Consider the following 24,084-nt stretch of genomic DNA (forward strand, 5'->3'; position numbering starts at 1 on the left):
GTTATATATATATATATGTTATGTTATAGTTATATATATATATATGTTATGTTATAGTTATATATATATATATGTTATGTTATAGTTATATATATATATATGTTATGTTATAGTTATATATATATATATATGTTATATATATATATATATGTTATATATATATATATATGTTATATATATATATGTTATATATATATATATATGTTATATATATATATATATGTTATATATATATATATGTTATATATATATATATGTTATATATATGTTATATATATAATAGCGGTGGGTACCAGGCATTGCCCCGGTGTTTGGGTGTGTGCTCTTAAAAAAAAAAAAGTTTTTGTAGGTAGTTACAATCGGAGCGAAGTTGGAAAAGAATATGTGAGACATTGACTGCTCGGCCAACAAGAAAGTAAGTGAAAGACGTTTGAATTTATTTTAGTAGAATTGACATGTGCCTGCTTAATGAGGTCAAATAGAAGTCATGGAGTGAAGATTTACAACGTAAGCAATGGCTATTCAGCAGTTAACATTTTCTGTGGGACAGTTTTTAATGAGGTGAAAACCCAACTTTGTGGAGGAAAAGCAGTTCCCCCGTTTATTAGGGGAGTGTTGTCCAAATGAAAGCAACCGTCTGATGTGATGCGAAAAGCCGACATTCGTTAAACGCTTACATCGCTCTCTGGAGACCACCCAGCGAATTCAAATCCAGTCCTGCTTTTTTTATACCAAATAGTGAAAGAAACATGCAGCGATCTAGAAATCTGGAAAAAATAGCGTTTAAAAGTCGGGCAAATTAAATACACGCGCGATCCCTGTTAAGTCGTACATATTATGAAATACAAAATCTTCATTTGAACTTATCAACATTTCTATTACTTTTGCACATGTGCAAATTCATTTTTTATAAATTTTTTTATTTTATCCTTATCTATCTGTTGATAGCTCAAACTGTAGGGACTGTGGCTTGAGCACTAAATGTTTTTGTTTAGATTCTGGCTTATAGCACCATCTATCTCTCTATCTACTTCTTCAGGCTCCTTGCCCGGACCAATGTGACTCTCTCTCCAGATTTCCCTGTCTTCCATCAGCTGCCTCAGATCTTCAGGATCAAAGTTGGCATCATGAGCAATTTGTTGGATGAACGTGGATGTAGGTCGTCTTATGCTTGTGCGCCTGTACTGTGGAGTCCATAGCAATACATTTCTCACCAGTTGTTGCTTGCTCCTCTGGCAGTGACTGGCAAATCGTAGACAGTTCCCTGATGGTAGTAGATATGGCAGGTAGGTTGCCATAAAGTTGCTGCTTCATTGGACGATTTTACTAAAACATATGGCACACCAGTCATTTTTTTTCTTTTTTTTTTTTTTTTAAATTTATTTTTTAACTGTTGAAATCAGTACTATATATTAGGTACAATATAATATTCAAGAGATTTGGCTCTGTATTAATAAATACAAAATCTGCATAAATTAAAATATATTTAAGCTTATTTTAAGCCGTAAATAAATACCTGTCATCTATAATATAAATTTCACGTTTCTGTTTAAATATATATCTAAAACTTTTGAAAGAGGCGACGGATTTTCAGGAGATCGGTATCGTGTTGAAGCACGACCCTTCGAACGACAAATATCAAAAAATTGGCCAGAAACATTAATTTCTTCACCCTCAACTGAGCACTTTTCTACAGGGAGGGGTCGCCTTTTTCGCTGATATTTTCAAGTCATCCTATCTCTTCGATTGATTCAATAGCCTTAATTTAAACCTGTCACTTCAGGTTTGATGATGGGCACAACAGCAAACACCTTTAATTTTTTTTTTTTTTTTTTTTTTTTTTTTTTTCTACTCAAACATTTCCAACCCCCCTGGGCAAGACCAGGGCCCTAGGCTAGTTTTCAATATTTCTCTTCTTTCAACTGTAAACATGTGTTGTATTGCATGTTTTTTTTTTCTCGTGCATATGAATGGCAGATGTCGTTAGATTATTGGCCAAGGAATGAGGGGGGGGCAGAAAGAATTGGAAAATATCTCTAGTCAGTTAGACCACTCAAGAGATTTTCTCTTTAAAGAAAAATAAAACCTTCATTGAGGGGGAAGAATCCTGCTAGGATCCGTTATTTTTTTTATTTAGTGGAACATTGCCCAGAATCATCAAAGAGTGATCCAGAAATGGAAACTGGTAGATGTTATTTTCAATGGACGTCTCCAACCTTCGGACAATGACCACTAACAAAAAGGGCGGAGTCGGTCAAGGGTGAAAAGATGAGAAAGGGAGCATTCAGAGCTAGCCACTCCTCCCTGTACGAGAAGTGGGAGTTGGGAAAGCGACCGGAGCAGGTAGGTTGAATCTTTTGAGGCTTTCTGTAAAGGATCATGTTAATGAGTCTGTATTTTGGTCTGGTCAGACAAAGAGCTGATGCCGTAAGTCAGATGGGTGTCACATGTAATCTTCAAAAATAATAATTGATTTTCTATTACAAAAAAAGTCTGATTCCTGCCTGTTTGTTTGTTCACAATTTAATTAATATGAAAAAAAAAAATCAATTTTCATATTAAAAACAGACGTTTATACACTTTTGTTCCAGAATGATTTCTATATATACAGGGTGACCCCCCCCCCCAAAAAAAAACGGGCCCCAACTCTAATTAGGCCCCGTTTCTTAGTGTTTTGTCCGAATGAAATGAGACTTTGGTCATAACTAGTTTATTATATTCAAAACATCACATCAAAACACAAGGGTTTTTGGCTTTTTTTTTCTCCGTTCTACAGCATATGTTCTAGATAGCCTCCATTTAGTTTTTTTTTTTTTTTTTTTTTTTTGTCACCCTGTACTACTGTATTTATTTAAAAGGAAATTCACATTTAAGAAGTAACTTCATTTACATTTTAAAAAAATCTTTAATAATTATCTCCAATGTTATCAACTGTTTGTTCTAATAGAATTGTTTTAATTATTCGATTTCTTAAAGTTGATTCATTTAATTTAAATTATTAGCCCACACCAGTTTCCTTTAAAAAATGGAAGTAAATTTATTTAAAATGTGAGGGTTATTTTCTCTTTAAGCTATGAGTTATTTCTCATTTAATTTTCATAGACAAAAAAAAAAATGGATGTTTTATGCTTTCATAATTCCAACATGTAGTCAACTTTACGGAAAAGCATAAGTTAGGTTATTTGGTGTATCCTAAATAGCAGGAGACTAAACATGTCGCCTACTAATGTTTCAACCATTCAACGCCGGGTATATACAGCTAGTTTGTTTATAAGCTGGATTTTTGATTTCGCTTAGTATAAGGAGGCTTTGTTGTAGCACTGACAGAATGGATCGACGAACGACTTTGGTGTACACATAACACTCAGGACAATCATGCATGTTCAGGAGAAGACACTTATCGTAAGAGTTATCCCTATGTTATTCGAAGAAATAAAAGATAAAATACTTTTACAAGAAGCGGCAAAAAATTACCAGGTTTTTTTGAGCAAATCATGGAGATTAGACTTTCCTTAACCTCGTAGCTCTCGATTCTCTTATTTTGTCCTTTAGTCCTCACATTCTATGAACCTACCTGCCACACATCAGGGAGCGACATCTACGATTTGCCATAGGAGTAAGCAAGAGTTGGTGATAATGTATTGCTATGGACTCTACAACAAAAGGAGAAAACAACAATTTTTCTCCGAGTCATAATCTACACATATTATTGGCTAGTTTTTGATCTTGGAAATGGTATTATCTTTATTTGGGTTCCTTTAATCAAGTGGTTTTATGCATTGTCTGGAGCGATTTCCATAATAACAAGCTGAGCATGCGGAGTTCCTTTCTATGAGTGAATAAGTTTGGAAAGAGAATTTTGAGAGTGACCAAGATATAGAAGAGGACTGCTATGTCAAGGAAGGTGAAACATACCTTGTGCGATGCATGTTATGCAAAAAGACTGTTTTCCTTGGTTTGCGATGATATGCTGAACGCTGCAAAAAGCATTCATGTATGATTGTGATGAATTGACAAAAGGAAAACTTATTGGGAAAAGTGCAAACGAATGAATGACCGATTTGGGGGCAATTTTACACCTGTAATGCTCCCTAGGGTTATCCTGGAAAATCCGTTCTGGCAAAAATTTACTTTCACCATGACTAATGTTTGTGCAAAAATTTTTTAAATTGAGAAAAGTGCAGACAAACGAATAGACAAATATGCGTGAATTACTAAGCCCAGTCCCTCATTTGTCGGACCAAAATATAAAAAATAAGATTCTAAGGGATTATCCATGTGTATCCTCATTCTTCAGATTAAAAAAGTCTTTGGCTGACTACCTCAGAGTTATGACCAACAGCAAACATGTATCGAGAGGGTAGGCAAGTAAAGTCAAAGCATATGAAGGAGAGAGAGATCCAAACTGTGATATAACACCACAATTTAGTTAGTCGTATGCAGAAATGAGTCCCATCTTAAAAACCAGCTGTTCACCTTTTTTAAACTTTTTGAAATCATTACTATATATTAGGTACAATATAATATTCAATAGATAATTGGATCTGTAATAACAAATACAAAATCTGCATAAATAAAAATATATTTAAGCATATTTTAAGGCCCGGCGCTACTCCGCTAGTAAATAAACACCTTTGTATTATTTAGAATATTCTCATCTTGGTTATTTTTTCCACAACGTTTTGGCTGATGTAATCTCCGACTGTCTTCAGGTGCATTCATACTGAATGTTATTAGTGGATCGTGAAAATTTTTTTTGGTTTCTCAATGAACATAGACGTTAGAAATTCATAACGCAAACTATTTTTTTAAATAAATCTATACAAGCATCAAAGAAACACGTTATTTGTTTATAAACTGGATTTGTGGTTTGGCTTGGCATGAGAATTCCTTGGTTGTTGCACTGTTGGCTCATCATCTTCACATCGTTAAGTCAACGAAAAAAATATGGTATGTGGCTTGATGGTAACTGATCAAGTAGATGACGAGCAGAGGTTAAGTTGAGGTGGGTGGATATCATAGAAGATGATGTTAAAAACAAAATGAAGACTGAGGAAACGTTTAACCATGGAAAAAGATTTTTTTTTTTTTTTTAAATCTTCATTAGGTTGATCATGCGAGAGTTATATTGTTGCATGAGGAGGAGAGGTGTGTCTGCTTATTTTGCGTCAAATGTACATTCTATGGCTCATCAGGGGTCTATAAGAACAAAATAGAACTTCCCTTTATATCTTGTCTCCATATCTCTTGACCATGTCGGTTCCCCTGAAACAAAAGCTTATAACAAGTCTCATTTCTCTGGACAATTGGAACTTTATTCATTTCGTAGCAAGATCTCCGAACGATACCAGATGGTTTTGCTTTTCAAATAGAGGAAGAGAAGGTAGGAGAGGGGGTGTGATATTTGACCAAGAAAAAAAAGAAAAACGTCCCTGGGACTTTATCAAGAAAAGAAGAAGATAATAGATAATAATTGTTCTTTAAGCGGTTTTAATTTCCATTTGTACTTATGTAGCGATAAGAAGAGGCAAAAATGTCCATAAGAAATAAAATATTTCAATGGGAAAAAATAAATAAATAAATAAATGATAATGAGATTCTTGAGTTTGGCAGAAAAACAATACAGGATCGTTTTCTGGTTAAGTTTGGAAAGAACAATTCAGATATTATGGAAACAATATATTCTGTTGAAAGGTATGTAAGGGATACGATCTTACTGGCTGACATCTATAGGAAATTTAAGGTAAAAAAAAAAGTGATTAACCGCCTCCTTAAGTAAACACTTCATTAAATCTCCACACTAACGTACTGTACTTGCAATAACCCTTATCCCTGAGTAGCTTCCGGGCCTTGATAGGTGGTGATCACTGTAAAAAAAAAAGTGCACCAATGAATTTATTATTCCTGTACTTCTCCGCTCTATTAGCAGCAAAATCACACCCCTTCAATGTAGAAGTCCCTGGATTATTGGACATTTACTATTCTAATAACTTCTTTCCTTTCTCCTCCTTCCAAAAAGCAACACGCATTGGAAAAGAGAAGTGAGATGTACGCAGATGCATTGTTTACAACATCCTTCAGAAAATCAGTGGAATAGAAGGTACTACTCATGCAAGCGGCAGCGCCTCTGTTTAGCCTGTCAGGTGACAGGATCAAGAAAGGAAAAAAAAGAAAAAGTTAAGTTTGTAGATAGATTCATTATATATTATATGTGTGGCATTAATTTATATATGAGGGGAATAGCGATTATAAGAAGGATGAATTGGAAAGGACAGGGAGTCTGACTTTTGATAGCAGAGAGAGAGAGAGCATAGATGGTTGTGAATTATGGTTTAAATTAAAAGGAATTGGTATGAATTGTGACGTTGAGGAGGAGTTATATCAATTCTTTTTATATACATCAGGTCACATGACCAGATTGTATGAAAAAATAATGTTGATTAATTAACCAATCATAATAATTCTGTGCAATTTAATGAAACAAGTTACTTGTCTTTGGAATTTAGATAAAAGAAAGAGCTTGCTAAGAAATAGTAGTTTTCTAGCTGACAGCAGAACGTTGACACAATTGAAATGGTGAGTTTTCAGACCGCGTCCGACATAGCAGAATGCTAAAAAAAAAAACAGTAAGTTTTCAAGCGACATATCGACATGAATATTTTTCATTTCTGAATTTTTTTAGATGAAACTTAATCTTATTGGATACTTTGGACTACTATCTCTGGTAAGTACGTTCTGGGGAGTTCCTTTGAAACAGGTGACCAAAACCTTTCGAATTTTTGTGTACATTTGTATTACGGGGATATCTTGCTTGCCAGTCGCTAAAAGAATTCCTGTGGCGACATGATGTAATTGAAGATACTACTCACACAAGTAGCTGCACCTCTTTTTAGCCTGTAAGGTGACAGAATCGAGGAAGGAAAAAGAAGAAAAACTCACGTTTCTAGATAGATTTTTATCTACACGTGGCATTACAGGATGCAAAAGCAAATTTCAAAACTAATAGGTTCTGCACTGTCTGTTTAGCCCCAATCCCTGTCGCATCACCACAGTGTTGCATTCTTGTTTTACATGCTGTTATTACACTTGTAACACTTCAACATAAATACCCCTAATGCCCCAATCCTTAGCAGCAAAATCACACACCCTTGTTTAGAATTCGCTCGATAACAGAATTTTCAACTCTAAAAAAAGAAACAAAACTTTTCAACTCTAAAATAAAATAGTTTCAACTCTAAAAAATGAAAAAATTTCAACTCTAAAAAATAAAAAAAATTTCAACTCTAAAAAATATAAAAAATTTCAACTCTAAAAAATATAAAAAATTTCAACTCTAAAAAATATAAAAAATTTCAACTCTAAAAAATATAAAAAATTTCAACTCTAAAATAAGAAAGTTTCTACTCTAAAATAAAACAGTTTCCACTCTAAAAAAACAAAAAAACAAAATAATTTTCAACTCTAAAAACAAAAAATAATTTTCAACTCTAAAATCAAAAAATAATTTTCAACTCTAAAATCAAAAAATAATTTTCAACTCTAAAAACAAAAAATAATTTTCAACTCTAAAAACAAAAAATAATTTTCAATTCTAAAATAAAAAAAGTTTCAACTGTAAACTCTCATAGCTTCTTTGCTTGAACTGCTCACCTTTCAATTAAAAGTCACTCCTTGCTCTACCAACTTTACTTTGTGTGAGATGTACAAACAAAAAAGTATAAATAAAAAATATAAAAATAAAAAATGAAAACCAAGGCAAGGATATCCACGGTTTAGTTTTATTTCACAAGTTATTATTGTATGCATATATATATATATATATATATATATATATATATATATATATATATGTGTGTGTGTGTGTGTACATATATACCACACACACATGTATGCTTGTATATATATATATATATATATATGCATGCATACATACATATAACATATATATGCATGCATATTATATATATGCATATATATTACACATTATATATATATATATATATATATGACATTTTTTGTTCATATATTGCTAGTTCTCTGATGATTTGTTCCTCTTGAAAACAGACTAAGTGGGTGGAATTTAAAATGAAATCATATTTGATGTAACTGAATGCCAACATGACAACTTGAATGGTGCAATCATCGCAGTAAAAAATAAACCCATGAGAGGAACAGTCATGAACACTATAATAATAGAAAAAAAAACAAAAAAAAACAAGAGAATCCTTTTTTTTTTTTTTTTAAACTTTTTTTTTTTCTGTTAAAAGATTTCTTTCGATTCTTTAAAAGATTTCTTTCGATTCTTTAAAAGATTTTTATCTCATTTTTCATTTTCGGCTTCATTTCACAAGTTGGACTCCAGTAAAGCTCTCAACCGTTTATTTTTTTGGTTTTGATTTCATCTAAAAATTTGATACATGTTGTCAGCTAAAATTGGCCACTTGACATATATGCCGCCAAGGTAAGGCCTTCACAAAAAGCCAAATGAAGGATTAAAAAAAAAAAAAAAAATCTTTGGGGTCATTTTGGTGCATTCTAAATTTTTACTAAAAATGATTTTAAAGTTTTAGCTCATTTTTTCTTTTTAAATAATGATAATTATCATTATTTAAAATCAGTAAATTTTGGGTTGTTATTTTTTAAAAATTCTTTTATATCATGATTATTTCGGTGGCGTCTTCCTCCAAGCCCTGAGATCCTCGCTGTTCTATGTCCTAAGCAGTTACTACAGAGTCCAATTACGTCACTTGCTTTGTTCGCAACCCTAGCCTGCCAGCCATGACCAGAGTTATCAAAAGAGAAACAGATCACATTGTAAATATGTTTTCCGTTGGTTCCCACGAGTTGTAGCGGTTTGTATAACCCTTCCACTTCACCAGAACCTCTTGGCGACCTTTCCAGACACGTTTCTTCAGAACTTTCTCCACTATAAAAACTTCACCTGAAAAAATAAATAAATAAATAGGATAAAAAACCAAAAAACAAATTGGAAGTAAAAAAAACAAAAATCCGAATAAACTTAAAGAAAAATAGTGTCAGGTTGATTCTGCATCACTAATGACAAAAATGAAATTGTCAAGTCTTAGAATTTGAAAAAATTTCATGCGCATCAAACTTTTGTATTAACAAACAACCCAAATAATCAAATTATTGTCCTCCAGAAGCCCATATCATCCCTTGTATGACAACAAATGCCGACCCCCAACACTATATGTGCTATGGATTTCTTCTCTTCTGACCATGTCGTCATCTCTTGCATTGACAGCTGTCGAAAAATCCATACAACTTTACAGTCTGTTTCGTACACGTATGAACAACCATTATATATCTTAAATTTTTCATATGCAGCCCGAAGATTGAATCCCAAAACACTAGGGTAAAAAAAACAAAACAAAAAAAACAACAAAAACAGCACCCATATTGAAATATGATACATGGAATAAAGTTTCAATATGTTCAAGAGGTGCACATATGAAAAACCCAATCTATCTATTTATATATATATATATATATATATATATATATATATATATATAAAGTGAAAATGTGTCTGTGTACATTTCCCTACCAAATAACTCTCAATTTTCAGTCTACAGACTCGAGATTTGACATTTGGAGTATTGAGATTTGGGAAAATCTTTTTAATTGGTCTTTGGCCAGAAATTTGGCTGTCAAGGGGTCAAAGTTCAACAATTTGACCTTTGAAAACTCTACCAAATTCCTGTCAATTTTGTGTCTAAACACTTGAAATTTTAAATGTATGTTACTTGGATATGAATCAAACTTTTTAATTTGATTTGAGCCCAAAACAATAAATGTCAAGGGGTCAAAATTGGGGTTGGAATTAAAAGAAATTTGACCTCTGTGGTCTTTACCAAATTACTCAGCCAATTTCTAACATTTGAAATTTTACATAAAGGGTATTCAGAGATAGGGCAAGCATTTTAATCGGTTTGGGTTGAAAATTTGAGCTGCCAAGGGGTCAAAGTTCAAAAGATTTGACCTTTGCGGTGTCTAGCAAACTACTCAAACAATTTTGGGTCTTAACATTTGAAATTTATACATAACGGGTATTCAAACATGCGGCAAGCATTTTCATCTGTTTTGGGGCGAAAATTTGGCTGCTAAAGGTCAAAGTTGAAAGAGGTGACCATTGCAGAGTCTATGTCTATAAAATTCCTCCGTCAATTTTGGGTCTAAAGACTTGAAATTTTAGATATAGGTAACTTTGACATGGGTAAAACTTTGTATTTTAATTTGAGACCAAAATAATAAATGTTATGGGGTCAAAGTTTTAAAAATATTGACTTCTGCAGTCTCTACGAAATTACTGACAAATTTTGGTCTAAACATTTGAAATCTTACATAAAGTGTATTCACAGGTAGGACAAGTTATGAACAGTACGTAGGGCCCGAGCAAAGCCGGGCTGAACTGCTAGTATATATAAAAAATAAAATAAAACACAAACTGACACATTCTGCAAAGATCAGCTGCGCTTTGTTTGTGTGTGACACCATCGATCCTCTGAACGTTAAGATCCTTCTTTACATCTTCTGTTTAGGCCGTTTTCGTCAGTTGCTGTCAGTTCATCTCAATCTGCTCGAAGCAAAAATTTGTGTCCAACTGGAAACTCTCCTCAACTGTTGTAAACCCAAGACTGTCCATAAACTGCCGCTAAACCCACCGCCACTTTTAAAATGTATCGACTGATCTTTTGTTTGTGTTACTGCCACACCTTGATTAACAATTCTATTTTAGTTCCCTTTGTGTACCCTGGTGAACAACTTCCTATACCTTCGTTATGCTGATAAACTTATTTTCATCTGTTTTGTTATTATTTTTTTATTTTTTTTAACTTACTAACATTTGTGTGTGGAAGGGGGGGGGATGCTGAGAGTATGACACTAACCATGAATTAATACACACTTTCACTGTAAGTAATATGGTATATAGATTGTGTTTGATTACGTATGAATAGGAAACATCCACAAGAAATTAATGTTGGAAGTTGATGTGTTCGAGGAAGTGACATCACGTATAAGAAATATCACATGACATGGAAAATAAACTTTAATTTTTCTCTTGGGTATAGATTATGGCCAGAACATATCTGTTTGGGAGATCTATTATCTTAGCATATGTGGGATGGACTGGGATGGATTATGCATCAATAATGCATTTTTTAGCAAACCATAAATCCTCAAAAGAATTATCAAAGCTGTTGTGATTCTATATGAGATACCTTCAATAAGTGTCAAGACTTTTTTCATATAGGCACTTCTATTGATAGTACACACATGAAACTCAAGTCCCTTTCAAAGTAATCTCCTCCGGCTGTAATACAGTTGTATCATTCTAACAACTTCTGAAAGGCCCATGGAAATCCTCTTGTATGAGTGTGTCAATGATACTCGTCACAGCTTCTTTCATCTCCTCAACTGTTTCATAACGACAGCCTTTTTCCTTGAGCTTAGGGAATAACTGAAAGTCACAGGGAGCAAGGTCTAGACTATAGGGAGGGTGAGGAACTGTCTTGATGCCCATCATAGTCAAATAGTCTGTGATGAAATCTTTCACATCTTCAGTTCCTCACGAATAATTGTGTGAACAGTTCCCACACTGACATCAAACTATACACTTAATTAGCTCTATAGATACACGATGGTCCTTATCCTTGAAATTCTTTATTTGACCAATCAACTCTGGTGTTCTGAGTTCCTTACTCCTCCCACATCTCTCATCATCCTTCAGAAACTCCTTGCCTTCCTTGAATCTCTTATGCCACTCAAAACTGATGCTCAATTCATGCAAAATGGTCGAAAAGCAATCTGAAGCATTCCGCACGTTTCTGTGGATTTTTTTTCAAGTTTAAAACACAATTTTATTGCGTATCGTTCTTCTAAAGTGTCCTCATATCCAGATTGTATTTTTGAAATTCACCAGCTGTGATGACAATCAGGCTTTAGTAGGGTGTATTCCAATTCCTGCTATAGCTGTTCATTTGAACCTGAAATCATAAAAATGGGTCAGTCATCTTATAAGACGTATAAGAATAACATACTGAATTTTCAAGAGCCTACAAAAATTTTAAATGCATGTACAAAAAAAGTCTGGAATCTTATTGAAGGCACATCGTATGTGCTGCCAACATGCATATAAACAGACGGTTGTATTACACACACAGCAGAAAGGGGGAAGACAAGCAACTCTACACAGTGGAAGTCACACCACACAACTACTGCTGTTAATATGTGCCATCAATGCCGTCAGCCATATTTGTGCGCGGGTGTGTAAGGAATCCACCACCACATTATGCAACATACCATTCTTCTCACTGCTGGTTTAGTATTATTAGACTTGGCTAATGTTCAGGAGAACCGGAGGAACACAAAATTATAGGTTATTATGTTCGTCTGTAATATATAAAAAAAAAGTTGATTTTCATGTTTGTAAGACAAACATTTTTTTTGCCATCTTTTTTTAACTAACAAGTAATGTTACTAACGTTACAACTAGAATGTTTATTTTTTATGACATTTATGACATAGACAATGGGATGCTAAATTCTAATGGCTATTTCTATGTTCATTTTTACAAAAATCTATACAATTTTACAATCTGTTTCATGCACGTATGAACAACCATTTTGTGTGTGTGTGTATATATATATATATATATATATATATACACTGTGTAAGCAAAATCAAGACTTCAAAACAAGGTGTTGGTGGCAACAAAAAGTGTATTTCAAGTATTTCCACTAACACCTGGTTTTGAAGTCTTATTTTGCTTACACAGTATATTAATGCTCACTTATAAAATTTGATAATTTTGTAGCTTACTCTTAAAGTCAACCATTTTTGGCTTAAAACTCATTGGTATATGAAAATTTACTGAATTTCATGAACTCAGTATAATTACATATAAGTCTATATATATATATCTTGGATTTTTCACATGTGTAACTCTTCAGAAGTCCAAAGACCGAGTCCCAAAACACTAGGGGGGGAAAAAAAACAAAACAAAACAAAACAAAACAAAACAAAAAAAATAGAATCCATGGAATAATAAGTTAAAGAAGTGAACATATGAAAAATCCAATAAATATATTAGTGATGGGACAATTTTGATATTTTTTATCGATTCTGATACAATTACTGATTCCGTACTAAAATCTTGATTCCGATACAATTACTGATTCCAATTCTTATTAAACCTCTAAATATTTAACTACAGAATTGTTATCCCCCCCCCTCCATGATTACTTAAAAAAACACATGTTAAATGTGCATATATTTTGAACGGATGTAAAAACACATATGCGAGGGGAGTGGGTGATCTATAGGTTTTAGCTTTACTGATAGTTAAAAATCAAAAAAATATTTAATATTTTATCATTACTACCAACAGTGGAAGATTTTGTTTTAAACAAAATCAAATAAAAAAAGTTAATTTAAGGAATCGTTTTGGCATCGGAAAATAGACATAATTTTTTCCAATTCTGATGCACCAAAAATTTCCAATTTTTCCGATTAATTGTCCCAACACTAATATATATATATATATAATTCATTTATAATTCGAGGTTAATAGTTTCCAGAGGTAAGGCAACCAATGAAGTTTTAACAAGCTAAATACAAGAGTGCTCAATACAAAAGTAAGGCAAGATATACTTTTTTATTTGTTTTACATAAGCATTAATATGGCATTACACATTCATGAGCATGTTTTGGTCAGCCAGTTACAAGTAACTAGAGACCTCTTCAGGCGATATCGCTTATACAAAAGTTTAGTAGGTAATGAAAATTATTCAGTGATTCAAAATCACAAAAATAATTATCAGGAGGTCACATCACGTGTCAAGAATAAAAACGATAACTGTCTTTAACATGTAATGAAGATGGAAGAAAAGGAGGGAGAGTAAAAAATTGTTTTTATTTGGTCTCTTTCCCCTTCTCTTTCATTTTTTCTTCTTCACATTTTTTTTCTTTCCTCTGTTTTTTTTCTACTTTGATACAAACCTTAATCCCCACCTCCTTTTCCGCCTTTTCCACATATATTAAAGACCGTTATCTTTTTTTTTTTTTTTTTTTTAATGATAAGTGATGTGATCTTCTGATAATTTTTTTATGATTGTTGAATCCCTGAATAATTTTCATTACGGACTAAACTTTTGTATAAGGAACATAGCCTGAAAAGGTCTCTAGTTACTTGTAACTGGCTGACCGAAATATGCCCATGAATGTGTAGCAGCATATTGATGCTTATGTAAAAACAAGTAAAAAGTATGTAATAATCATTTACGCTTTATATAAATGTTAATTTCAACTGTATTTCTCGTGCTTAACGTTGGCCGTGTGGTTTGTTCTTTGCAAATGGAGTCAGAGATGGCTTCATGGCCTGGTTTGAATCTCCCTACCAGCTGTAATCGTAACTCCCTGAACTGATGATTCCCGAAAGGATGAAACTCTAGTGTCTGTAGTTATTCAAAAATAATTATATATATATATATATATATATATATATATATATATTTCTTTCTATACTCCAACTTGGAAGTTCTATCCCAACAGCAATCAAAGTAAAAGATTGCTGACCACTGGTCAAGGGAACTAACTACTTTATTTTCTCCCATGTGAATTCCAATAAACCTGATTGATGCTTTGCATTTAGAAAGCCGTTCTTACAAACGTGTACCTATGATGAATGGGTGGGGTGGGGGGGTGATGAAAGCAACTCTAGACCAAGTGAATTCATGTAAAAGTGTCCGAGAGCGGGTGAAGTTGGAGGGGGGAGCGTGTCAAGTGCAGTCAAGAGTGAGAAAAGAAAAATAACCCAATGAAAGAAAGTAACAATTTCTGAGAAAAAAAAAAATGTAGAAACAAAAACTCAACTATAAAAAAAAAAAATGAAAAATTTATTTATGCACATCAAACTTCATCTCATTTATTCATGGAATATGTAATAAACTGGCCTATTCATTTTTTTGCAGGTTTACTTTGAAAGCAAAAAACAAACCCTGTTCAAAATTAAAGTTGTTTGTAAACTATTTACGCGTGCATATTTGAAATATGCACATGTTAGCAAATAGATAACAATTTGATAACCTCCCACATACTAATTTTTCAATTTTAAAATATCTATATACCAAATTTCAAGTCTGTAGATTAAAAATTTGTTGAATATATAGGTTGAGAATTGTCCTCACACACACACACATTCTCTTTTATAGACATATATAGATATACATTAAAATATGCCAAACATATATTTTAATGTATTGTTTTGAATTTTTAATAATATAAATTTCATAGAAAACATAAGTTTTCACTAACTTTTAAAGAATGCTTTTATTTATTTTGTTTTAAAATTTTAAAACAAATTATATTACCTGATATCAAAAATTTTAAAACACATTATACTACCTTATATTAAAAATTTTAAAACACATTATATTACCTTATATTAAAAACTTTAAAACAAATTATAATATCTTTTAAGAAATGGTTAACTATTTATAATGAATTGAAAGTCTATGATTGCTAGTAAAGAAATTTTAAAAATATTTAATCAGATGCTTTAAGTAGAAAATGTTATTTTATTTTTTAATATGAAAATTCTATCTGGATATTAACATGTCCGAAATATAAACTTGGATAAATGGATTTTGCAATGAATTCATTTTGATTAAAATTCAATTTTGTTTAGCGGAACAAAAACAAACAAAATATAAGCAAATAAAAAAAAAAATCCATATAGAAATTTTGGTTATCTGGTATATTTCTGGAAGCATTTCATTGTTGTCTTAGTTTTACCGTTTTCTAGACGGTGATAGTTGATTGGTGTCCCAGACAAAACATATTCCAGCAGATATTTTAACTGAAGGAATTTATTACATATTTAATTATGAAGAGATTCTTAGATGAATAATAATAATACTACTAATATTATTATTATTATTAGTAGTAGTAGTAAATTTTTTGGAGTAAGAAATATACTTTTTTTATAAAATAATGTTCAATCACTTTTAAGAATGTGTCACATAAAACAATGTTCCAAAACACATTTTCATTTACGGTTAGTATTATTAAAAATTCTTTGGCAATACGATGTATTGGATTCGTACTTATTATGCATTATAATACATAAGTTATTATTTTATTAATTATAATATTAATAATACAAATGCTAAAAAACATAATAATAATCATAATTAAAAGTAAGTAAACATTTTTTTATAATAAAAGTATCATTCTTACACCAAAAAAATTACTACTTATAATACTACTACTACTTCATCTAAGAATGTCTCTGTATTTAACCCTTTATGGCCCGGTTGAACTAATTTGCTCAGTCGTAAATAAATAAATATAACGGCATAAATAAAGTGGGAATTAATTCAAACACACCTTGTACGTATTAGTTCAGTATTTGATACCTCCAGATTGCAACTATCCATTTGCTTACATTCAGTATGCCGCCATCTGTCTCAGAGAGTGGAGGATTTCATTTGTTGTCAAACATTTTTTCAAGCATTATGGATAATAACCAAGGGTAAGTTTATGAAATGCAAAAATTCTCAGTGGTAGTTTAATGATTAAACTTCATAATGAAATATTTTTATAGTGAAAAATCTTAAAATCATAGTATTATTACCCTTTAAACTAAACAAAATTAATAAATATGTTTTAATCATCTACATCATGATTCAAGTCATGGTTAAATATGTAATAAATTTCTTCAGTTAAAATAGCTGTTGGAACATGTTTTGTCGGGGACACCAAATCAGCTATCACCGTCTACAAAACGGAAGAACTAAGGCAACAATGAAATGCCTTGAGAAATATGCAGAATAACTGAAATTTCATTTGTGGCCTAAAATGAACACAAGCAGAAAATGGGTTGAAATCATTTTTAATCGAAATTAGTAAAAAAAACAAAAAAAAAAAAACGAATATTTAAGTGAATTAATACATTTGGATTATTCAAACTATTGTTCTTATCATCACAACGTCAATGTAAAATCTTCAAGTGTATCTTGTCAAACTCTGAAATCTGTCACACATAGAAAACTGCACAGAATTTCAACTGGAACACTTTATTTAATGCACTGGGATAGCATGTTCTCATTCCAGCAGCCATGATGACTGGGTAGAAATCTTAATTTGGGATTGTATTCTGAGAAACGAACCTTCAACCTCTAGAAGACTGTCTAAGCTGAATTTTATCTAGTACTTTATCCGTTACGTATGAGTCCATACAGACAAAGAGATCCAGACGATTGCACTTAAGGAAACAACGAGGATACTAAAAAGAGCTCTCGATCGGTTTCAATAAAAAGTGGGGCAATGTTGGCAGCTGGTTTGGCTGCCCCATACCCAGCATTACAATCTTCAAAGGAAGAAAAATGGAAAAAAAAAAAACAAAAAAAAAAAAACAATTAAGTAGAAAATGTGGTCATCTACATTATCTACGAGCTCTTTAGTAACGAAAATATCAATCATACCAGTTATTATAGGTGCCACAGGACTTATGAAGAAGAACCTGAAGTCCTAGCTAATTAATATTCCTGGTGAACCAAGTGCAAAAGAGATCCGGACTATTACACTTAAGGGAACAACAAGGATACTAAAAAGAGCTCTCGGTTGTTTCAATAAAAAATAGGGCAATGTTGGCAGCTGGTTCGGCTACCCCATGCCCAGCGTTACAACTTTCAAAGGAAAAAAATTTAAAAATAAATAATTTTAGTATGAATTGTTGGAGCCTTAAACGTGTTCTTGTTTTGTTTTGAAGATGTACAATCCTACAACTTATCTACTTGTTAGCAAAATTCCATGTAGACTTTCAAGTTCAACAGAAAGATGCCCGAGTTTGATAAGATACACCCGTAGAAGGTTGGCCGAAATGTTGTGCAAATAACAATGGAGATGAAAACAATAATCCGAATAATCGAAATAATTCAAATTATCAATCCTCATCTCAAAAATTCAGAAACACAAATTAAACCACAACTAATGAAAAGATGAAGATGAAAAAAAAAATAAACAAAAATAAAAAAAACAAATCAAACAAATACTCCCCCCTCCCCAAAAAAAAACAATGGAGTCTAAAATCATTTACACATATACACACACAGATACAAGAGCATATGCCTAAATACCAATCAAAATAATTAAGATTTTGAGACATCTCAGACACAAGTAACAATTTAAAAAAGTGTGATAATAAAAACACACTGATTCACAACTGAAAAATCCCAGAGTCAATAAATTAGTCAAACCATTTCGTCTTGTTTGTCAGATTTAGAGCCCATTTTCATCATGGTTTTCTTCAGATGATTTGGCCATATTTAAATAAAAAAAAAAAAAATTGTCTGATATAACGTCAACTTTAAAGAATGACGAACACAATAGTGTATGGACAAGGTCTTTGACTACTGTCCAAGCGGTTAGGCTTCGAATCTCAGTATGAAACATTCATGTTTAGCCACACTAGCAAAACAGGTGTCTGTAGATGACCACATTTTCTACTTACTTGTAGGTCGAGCTCTTTAGTAAAGAAAATAAGGATTGCTACTTTAGTGGAAAGCATTGCTCTTCACAAAAGAATTGATATCTCTCGGTAGTTAGTAATGTAAACAAGTATAAACACATATCTTTTCTCTTACTTTTGTCGTAAAGGAGATAGCAATGGATAAGATCTCTGACTGGTGCTCAAGCGGTCGGGTTTTGAATCTCTACCTGAAACACTTGCCATGTCTGACCACACTGAATGGTTGTGATATGTCGAAGCAGTTGCTTGTAGATGACCACACACACAACAAAAGTAAAGAGACACTTATCGTTAAGAAAAACTTGTCATATGTTTGTGGTCAACCTGAAAGAGGTTATATTTCTTTTTTCTTTCTCTGGTGAATTGAACGATCACACATAGAAAGTGGAATCCCGAGATTTGCAGAGATTGATGCTGATTAAATCCACATCCAAATTGATTCACAAAACAAAACCTATGAAACTGAGAACTTTGCTCAACTAAGTAGGTTCATCCAAACTGAATAATTCAAATATAAAAAAATAACAATGTTTAAACTTCATGGTCAGAGAAAAACACTAAAAAAGAATTCTGTATACAAATGGTTTTATTATATTTTATTAATGCTTTTGTCATATATCAATAAATGAGGAATCATTTCCATTTAAAATCCATTTAGTATTATGCATGTAAAATTGAGAAAAATATGCTTGAAATGAGTTAATGTTATGTGAAATAAAATGGCCACCAAATTTGACTTGATGCCATGTTTATCTAAAAATGAACCTTGAATTTTCACTCAAAATGATTCTTCATTTAATATTTATTAATGATATAAATTATTAATATATAACAAAAAAAAACCAAACAAACAAACCCATTTTTAATATATATACCAAATTTTTCTTGCATTTTTCTCTGACTGTGACCTTTTTAAACATTCAATAGTAAAGGGTGTTGGATTGGCAGGCGACCCTGGGAAGAGAAGCATTCAATGGCTTCCACGCAGATGCATTCTTCACATGAAACTTGACTTTCCACCATTGTCGATTGGAACACATAATTTGACCCAGAATTATGTGAGAGAATATCAGTGAAAGGATTTGAGACAATAGATAATGGAAAATATTAAACATTCCAGGGGAAAAGAATGTTTATATAAATCGTCACAAACAGAAAGCGGGGCAGTCAGTCAGAGAGAGAGAGCGAGAGAGCAAGACACATTTCTTTAACGGCAACATCTACATCCACCTCACATTTCTTCAGTAATAACTTGAAATCCAAAGCTGATTGTCGGTGTGAAATAAAAACAAAATATTATTTCATAGATCAGCTGTGTTGTGTTTTACTGTGTATATATTGTGGATCAGTGACAAAAGTAGATGTTAACACTCATATAGACTGGAAAACACATTTTTGGACAGTTGGTTGCAGCAATACATAAGAGGTTGAGCCAATTTTATGCCCACAAGTCTAATCACTTCACCTAATGGGACATGTATTCTGTGACTTGTATGTCCAACCTGTTTGAAAAAGATGATTTCTCTAACTAAAACACAGAGTATCTTTCGGCAACCTTGTAACTTTTGCTTCCATTATTTTGTCCTTTAGTCCTCACATTCCATGAATGATATCCTTGTCAAAGGGGGGAAGAATTGCTGTCTAATCCATCTAACACTTGTTGTCTGGTTTTTAACCTTAACTGGAGTGATTTTTTTTAGCTCCTTACATCAAGTGGCTTCATACCATGTCTGAAGCGATTTTTATAAAATCTGGCACAGGACCACTAGTTCAGAGTGTTCTCAGTGCATGCATAAAACAACGGGGATTTTTTTGGAAATTTTACAAGTGAGAGTAACACCATTGCAAACGATCAAGAAAAGGCCACAAATAACCCCCCCCCCCCAAAAAAAAAAAAACAAAGAATTAATAAACCCAAATGTTAATCTTTGCAAAAATTATAGACATTGCGTTTGAGGGAAAAGGTGTTTCGAAACACTTTGACTGCCGAGTTAGAAGCGCGAGTGTGGACAGCGCAAAGAGGACACAAGTTACAATTAGGAAAGATGCTTTTTGGGGATTGGAAAGAACGATTGGCAGCAAGTCAGAGGAGATACGACAAGCGAGAAGGAAGTTTTGGTCTGCAGAAATATCGATAGTCTGGGACGCACACACATACACACATGCAAGCACATACAAAAGCAAGTCCAGACACTAACTCTTTGTAAAGAAATTCCATTTGGATGTTTTTATCCCAACAAAGTATTTTTTATTTGTGCGTGAATATTTTAAGGAATGGATGCAAAACTTGGGATTATTTCTTGCCCGAATAATGAAATCAAACCATCAAGTTAATTCAACTTAATAGACACACCATCTTTTGTATATAGCAATTAAGTATATAAGCAATACCAGTTGCAAGGTTAACTAATTTGCATATTGCTTTTGAAAAAGGACATTTTATTAATTAACTGTTATTATTGTTTTTTTAAATTCAATTATTGTTTGGATTTCAATATAATAGTTCTGTTTGATAAAATTGTTTTATTTTCTATTCAAATGTTTCTTTAGAAGAACCAACTTAATTTTCTGATTTCTTCTTTCTTTTCCTTTCTTCACAGTCACATTTAAGATAAATAAATTTGTATCGAAAGTACTAAAATTAATATTTATATAAATGAATGAGCCTTTGTTTTGTGTTGCAAGTATTTCAAATAGCAAATATTGCAAAATAAATTAAATTGACACACTGGTTCTCGTTATATCAACAAAGTTAAGCAACAATGAGTCTGGCCAATACCAGATGGATGACCATTTGGGTATACTAAATGCTATGTAAAATCATAGGGCATAAAAATCTTCAGGTTTGTATCTGGGGATGCATTAAAACCACTAAGAGAGATGCACCCCCTGTCTTTGTTAAGATATGCATATAGAAGAAGGAAAACTGATGTAAAAACCTGAGGTCTGCTGTCTGCTCAGTTTTGTGGCAATCAATTACACCAACTGAAGTTAGCAGTGGTTCCAAAAAACTGCATGGCCCTACCCAATGCCAATACCACTATAAACGAATTAGCTGTGTGGATTTTGGACAACTTAGTTGCCTGAACATCACATGTTGGAATTCAATGAGAGTTCATTATGTATATACATCTTAGCTTATTTTTTTAAAAATAATTCAACATAAATAACAACTCAGAAATCCACTTTCTCTTTGTCGGTCTGTCAAGTTGAAAACAGGTCTATCAATTTCTCTTTTCCAGCTTTTCGATTTGACGATTGAGATGACAAAATCATTTGTCCACTGCTCCGATTTACCCAGACCAGTTCTGTTGGCATGTGGCCAGTTCGGTCAAAATGGTCTTGGACACTAGATTTCTACAAATGCTTGGCCATCTTTTATTATATCCACATATTAGCGTAGACATGTTAGTTTGATGTATTAATATTAAGCACAAATAAAAAATCTTTTTATAAAAATGTTTGTTTTTTTTTTTTTACGCATCACCACTTATCAAGGCCTTGAGACCACTCGAGGATAAGGGTTAAAGAGTGTACAGTAGAAATTGGACAATATAGTAATCATTAGTGATAGAAATTTGGTAAATTTGTTAACTTATATGGAATGGCTCATCAAAAACTTGTTTACGTTAGACTTGAAAACAACCATATTGTAATCAGCTGGAAAGCAGGAAAACGGAAGACAATTCCATAGGCGTGAAACCAAAACCTAAAGACGGTGAGTCAAGTACGATAACCATTAGACAAGCTTGACACAATCTTTAGAAAGTGCTTTCAAACCTACTTATTCTTAATATAATGAAGCTGTCATGTTTCATGACTGCACATTCGCATTCGTGAAACAGTTGACAAACAGATAAAAATCCGATGACCCCCACGTACCAATTTTTCAATTTTAGCAACGCCTTTTTCTGGATGAAAACCGATTAAAAGTTTTACACATGTCTGAATACCCTATATACCAAATTTCAAGTTTGTAGATTAATAATTTGTTGAGTATATAGGTTGAGAAGTGTCCTCACACACACTCTCACTTTTATACAGATATAGATTAGACAAATTAAAGAGGCTGATTATTTTTAGTTATACCAGGAGAATTTATAACAAATGTATCACAGTTTATGAATTTACAGAATTTCCTCATACACACCGTAAACACATATGCAAATTAGACAGCAAAATAATACAACCCTTTATTTCCATATTAATTATACGGATAATATAGAAATGAAAGACTTATTTGTTTTTGATATGTAAAAAGAATTTAAGCAATATATCTAATTTTAAGAATTTTTGGATGAAATCAAAGCAAAAAAAATAATGGTAGTGACCTAAGGGGTCACTTTTTTATGAATGGGGTACCAGTTATCAAGGTTTAAAGGCTACTTGAAAATAATGGTTATACATTTTTTTTTTACATCCTAATGATGTAAAAAATACTTAATAAGTATTTTTTTAACACAATCTCTGGCTGACAATACATTTATGAATAATAGCACAAATAAAATCTATATAAATAAAACAGTAGATGTATGTATGTATGTATGTGTGTGATAATATTTAACAGATAAACTCTTAAACTACTGGTCACATAACACTGAAACTAACAGGAAATGATAATTATACACCAAGGATGGCTTATAACAAGTAAAATCTTTGTTTGGATGGATGAAATATGTTGGCAAGATGAAATGCAAAATGTTCATTTCAACGTGTCAACATATTTCTATTAGTTTTGTGCATGCGCAAACGCAACCATATCTAGAAGTGGTTTAATTTTAAATCTTTGTTATCTGTCGGGTTAGCTCAAACGGTAGGGAACACAGTTGGAGTGCTAAATGAAGGAATGTGGCTGAAGCGCTAAATGTCATGGCACCCAAGTCATTTTTTTTTAAACTTTTGAAACCAATACTATATATATATATATATATATATATATATATATATATATATATATACAGTGATGATCATATTTATTGGCACGGTAAAATAAAAGTTAAATTTTGTCTAATAAATTCTAAAAAAGGGATTAAATTAAAGAAAATAACAAAGTATATTATGTATTTTTAACTGGCCTTTCCGATGCAGCAATCGGATTTTAGAAAAAATAAATAACAAAGGAACAACAAACATAATTGCAAAAAACCCTTGTTCAAAATTATTGGCACGATTTATTTAATAATCAATTGTATAGCCTTTGGCCTTGATTACCTTCCTCAGTCGCTTTTCATAGTTTACAACCAAGTTGTTGCACTCTTCAGTAGTAATTTTAGCCCACTCTTCCTGACAATAATCCTCCAATTGAATAAGATTCTTAGGCTTCCTTTGCATTACCCTCAATTTTAATGTTCTCCATAAATTTTCAATTGGATTAAGGTCTGGGCTTTGTGATGGCCACTCCAAAACATTAATATGATTGTCCTCAAGCCATTTCTTAGTCAGTTTAGCCGAATGCTTTGGGTCATTATCTTGCATGAACCACCAACGACGACCAAGTGAGAGCTCTTTAGCAGAGTCTTTCAGGTTTTCAT

At 32.3% G+C, this 24,084-nt stretch overlaps 1 protein-coding gene across 2 annotated transcripts in view; it reads right to left on the reverse strand.

The window, feature by feature from the left end:
* Positions 1-8,282: 8,282 nt before the first annotated feature.
* LOC145248807 (uncharacterized) overlaps positions 8,283-24,084 on the reverse strand; it is a 179,988-nt gene continuing 164,186 nt past the window's right edge. The window contains exon 11 of one of the 2 annotated variants that reach the window (XM_080110458.1): positions 8,283-8,941. In XM_080110458.1, the coding sequence (XP_079966584.1) occupies positions 8,808-8,941 (134 nt within the window). In that variant the 3' untranslated portion in view covers positions 8,283-8,807. The remainder of the gene's footprint in view (positions 8,942-24,084) is intronic. The other variant, XM_080110459.1, reaches the window with a different exon arrangement.

Source organism: Euprymna scolopes, chromosome 27, assembly GCF_053919585.1.
Source record: "Euprymna scolopes isolate OS-2025 chromosome 27, ASM5391958v1, whole genome shotgun sequence".
NCBI classification, from domain to species: Eukaryota; Metazoa; Mollusca; class Cephalopoda; order Sepiida; family Sepiolidae; genus Euprymna; species Euprymna scolopes.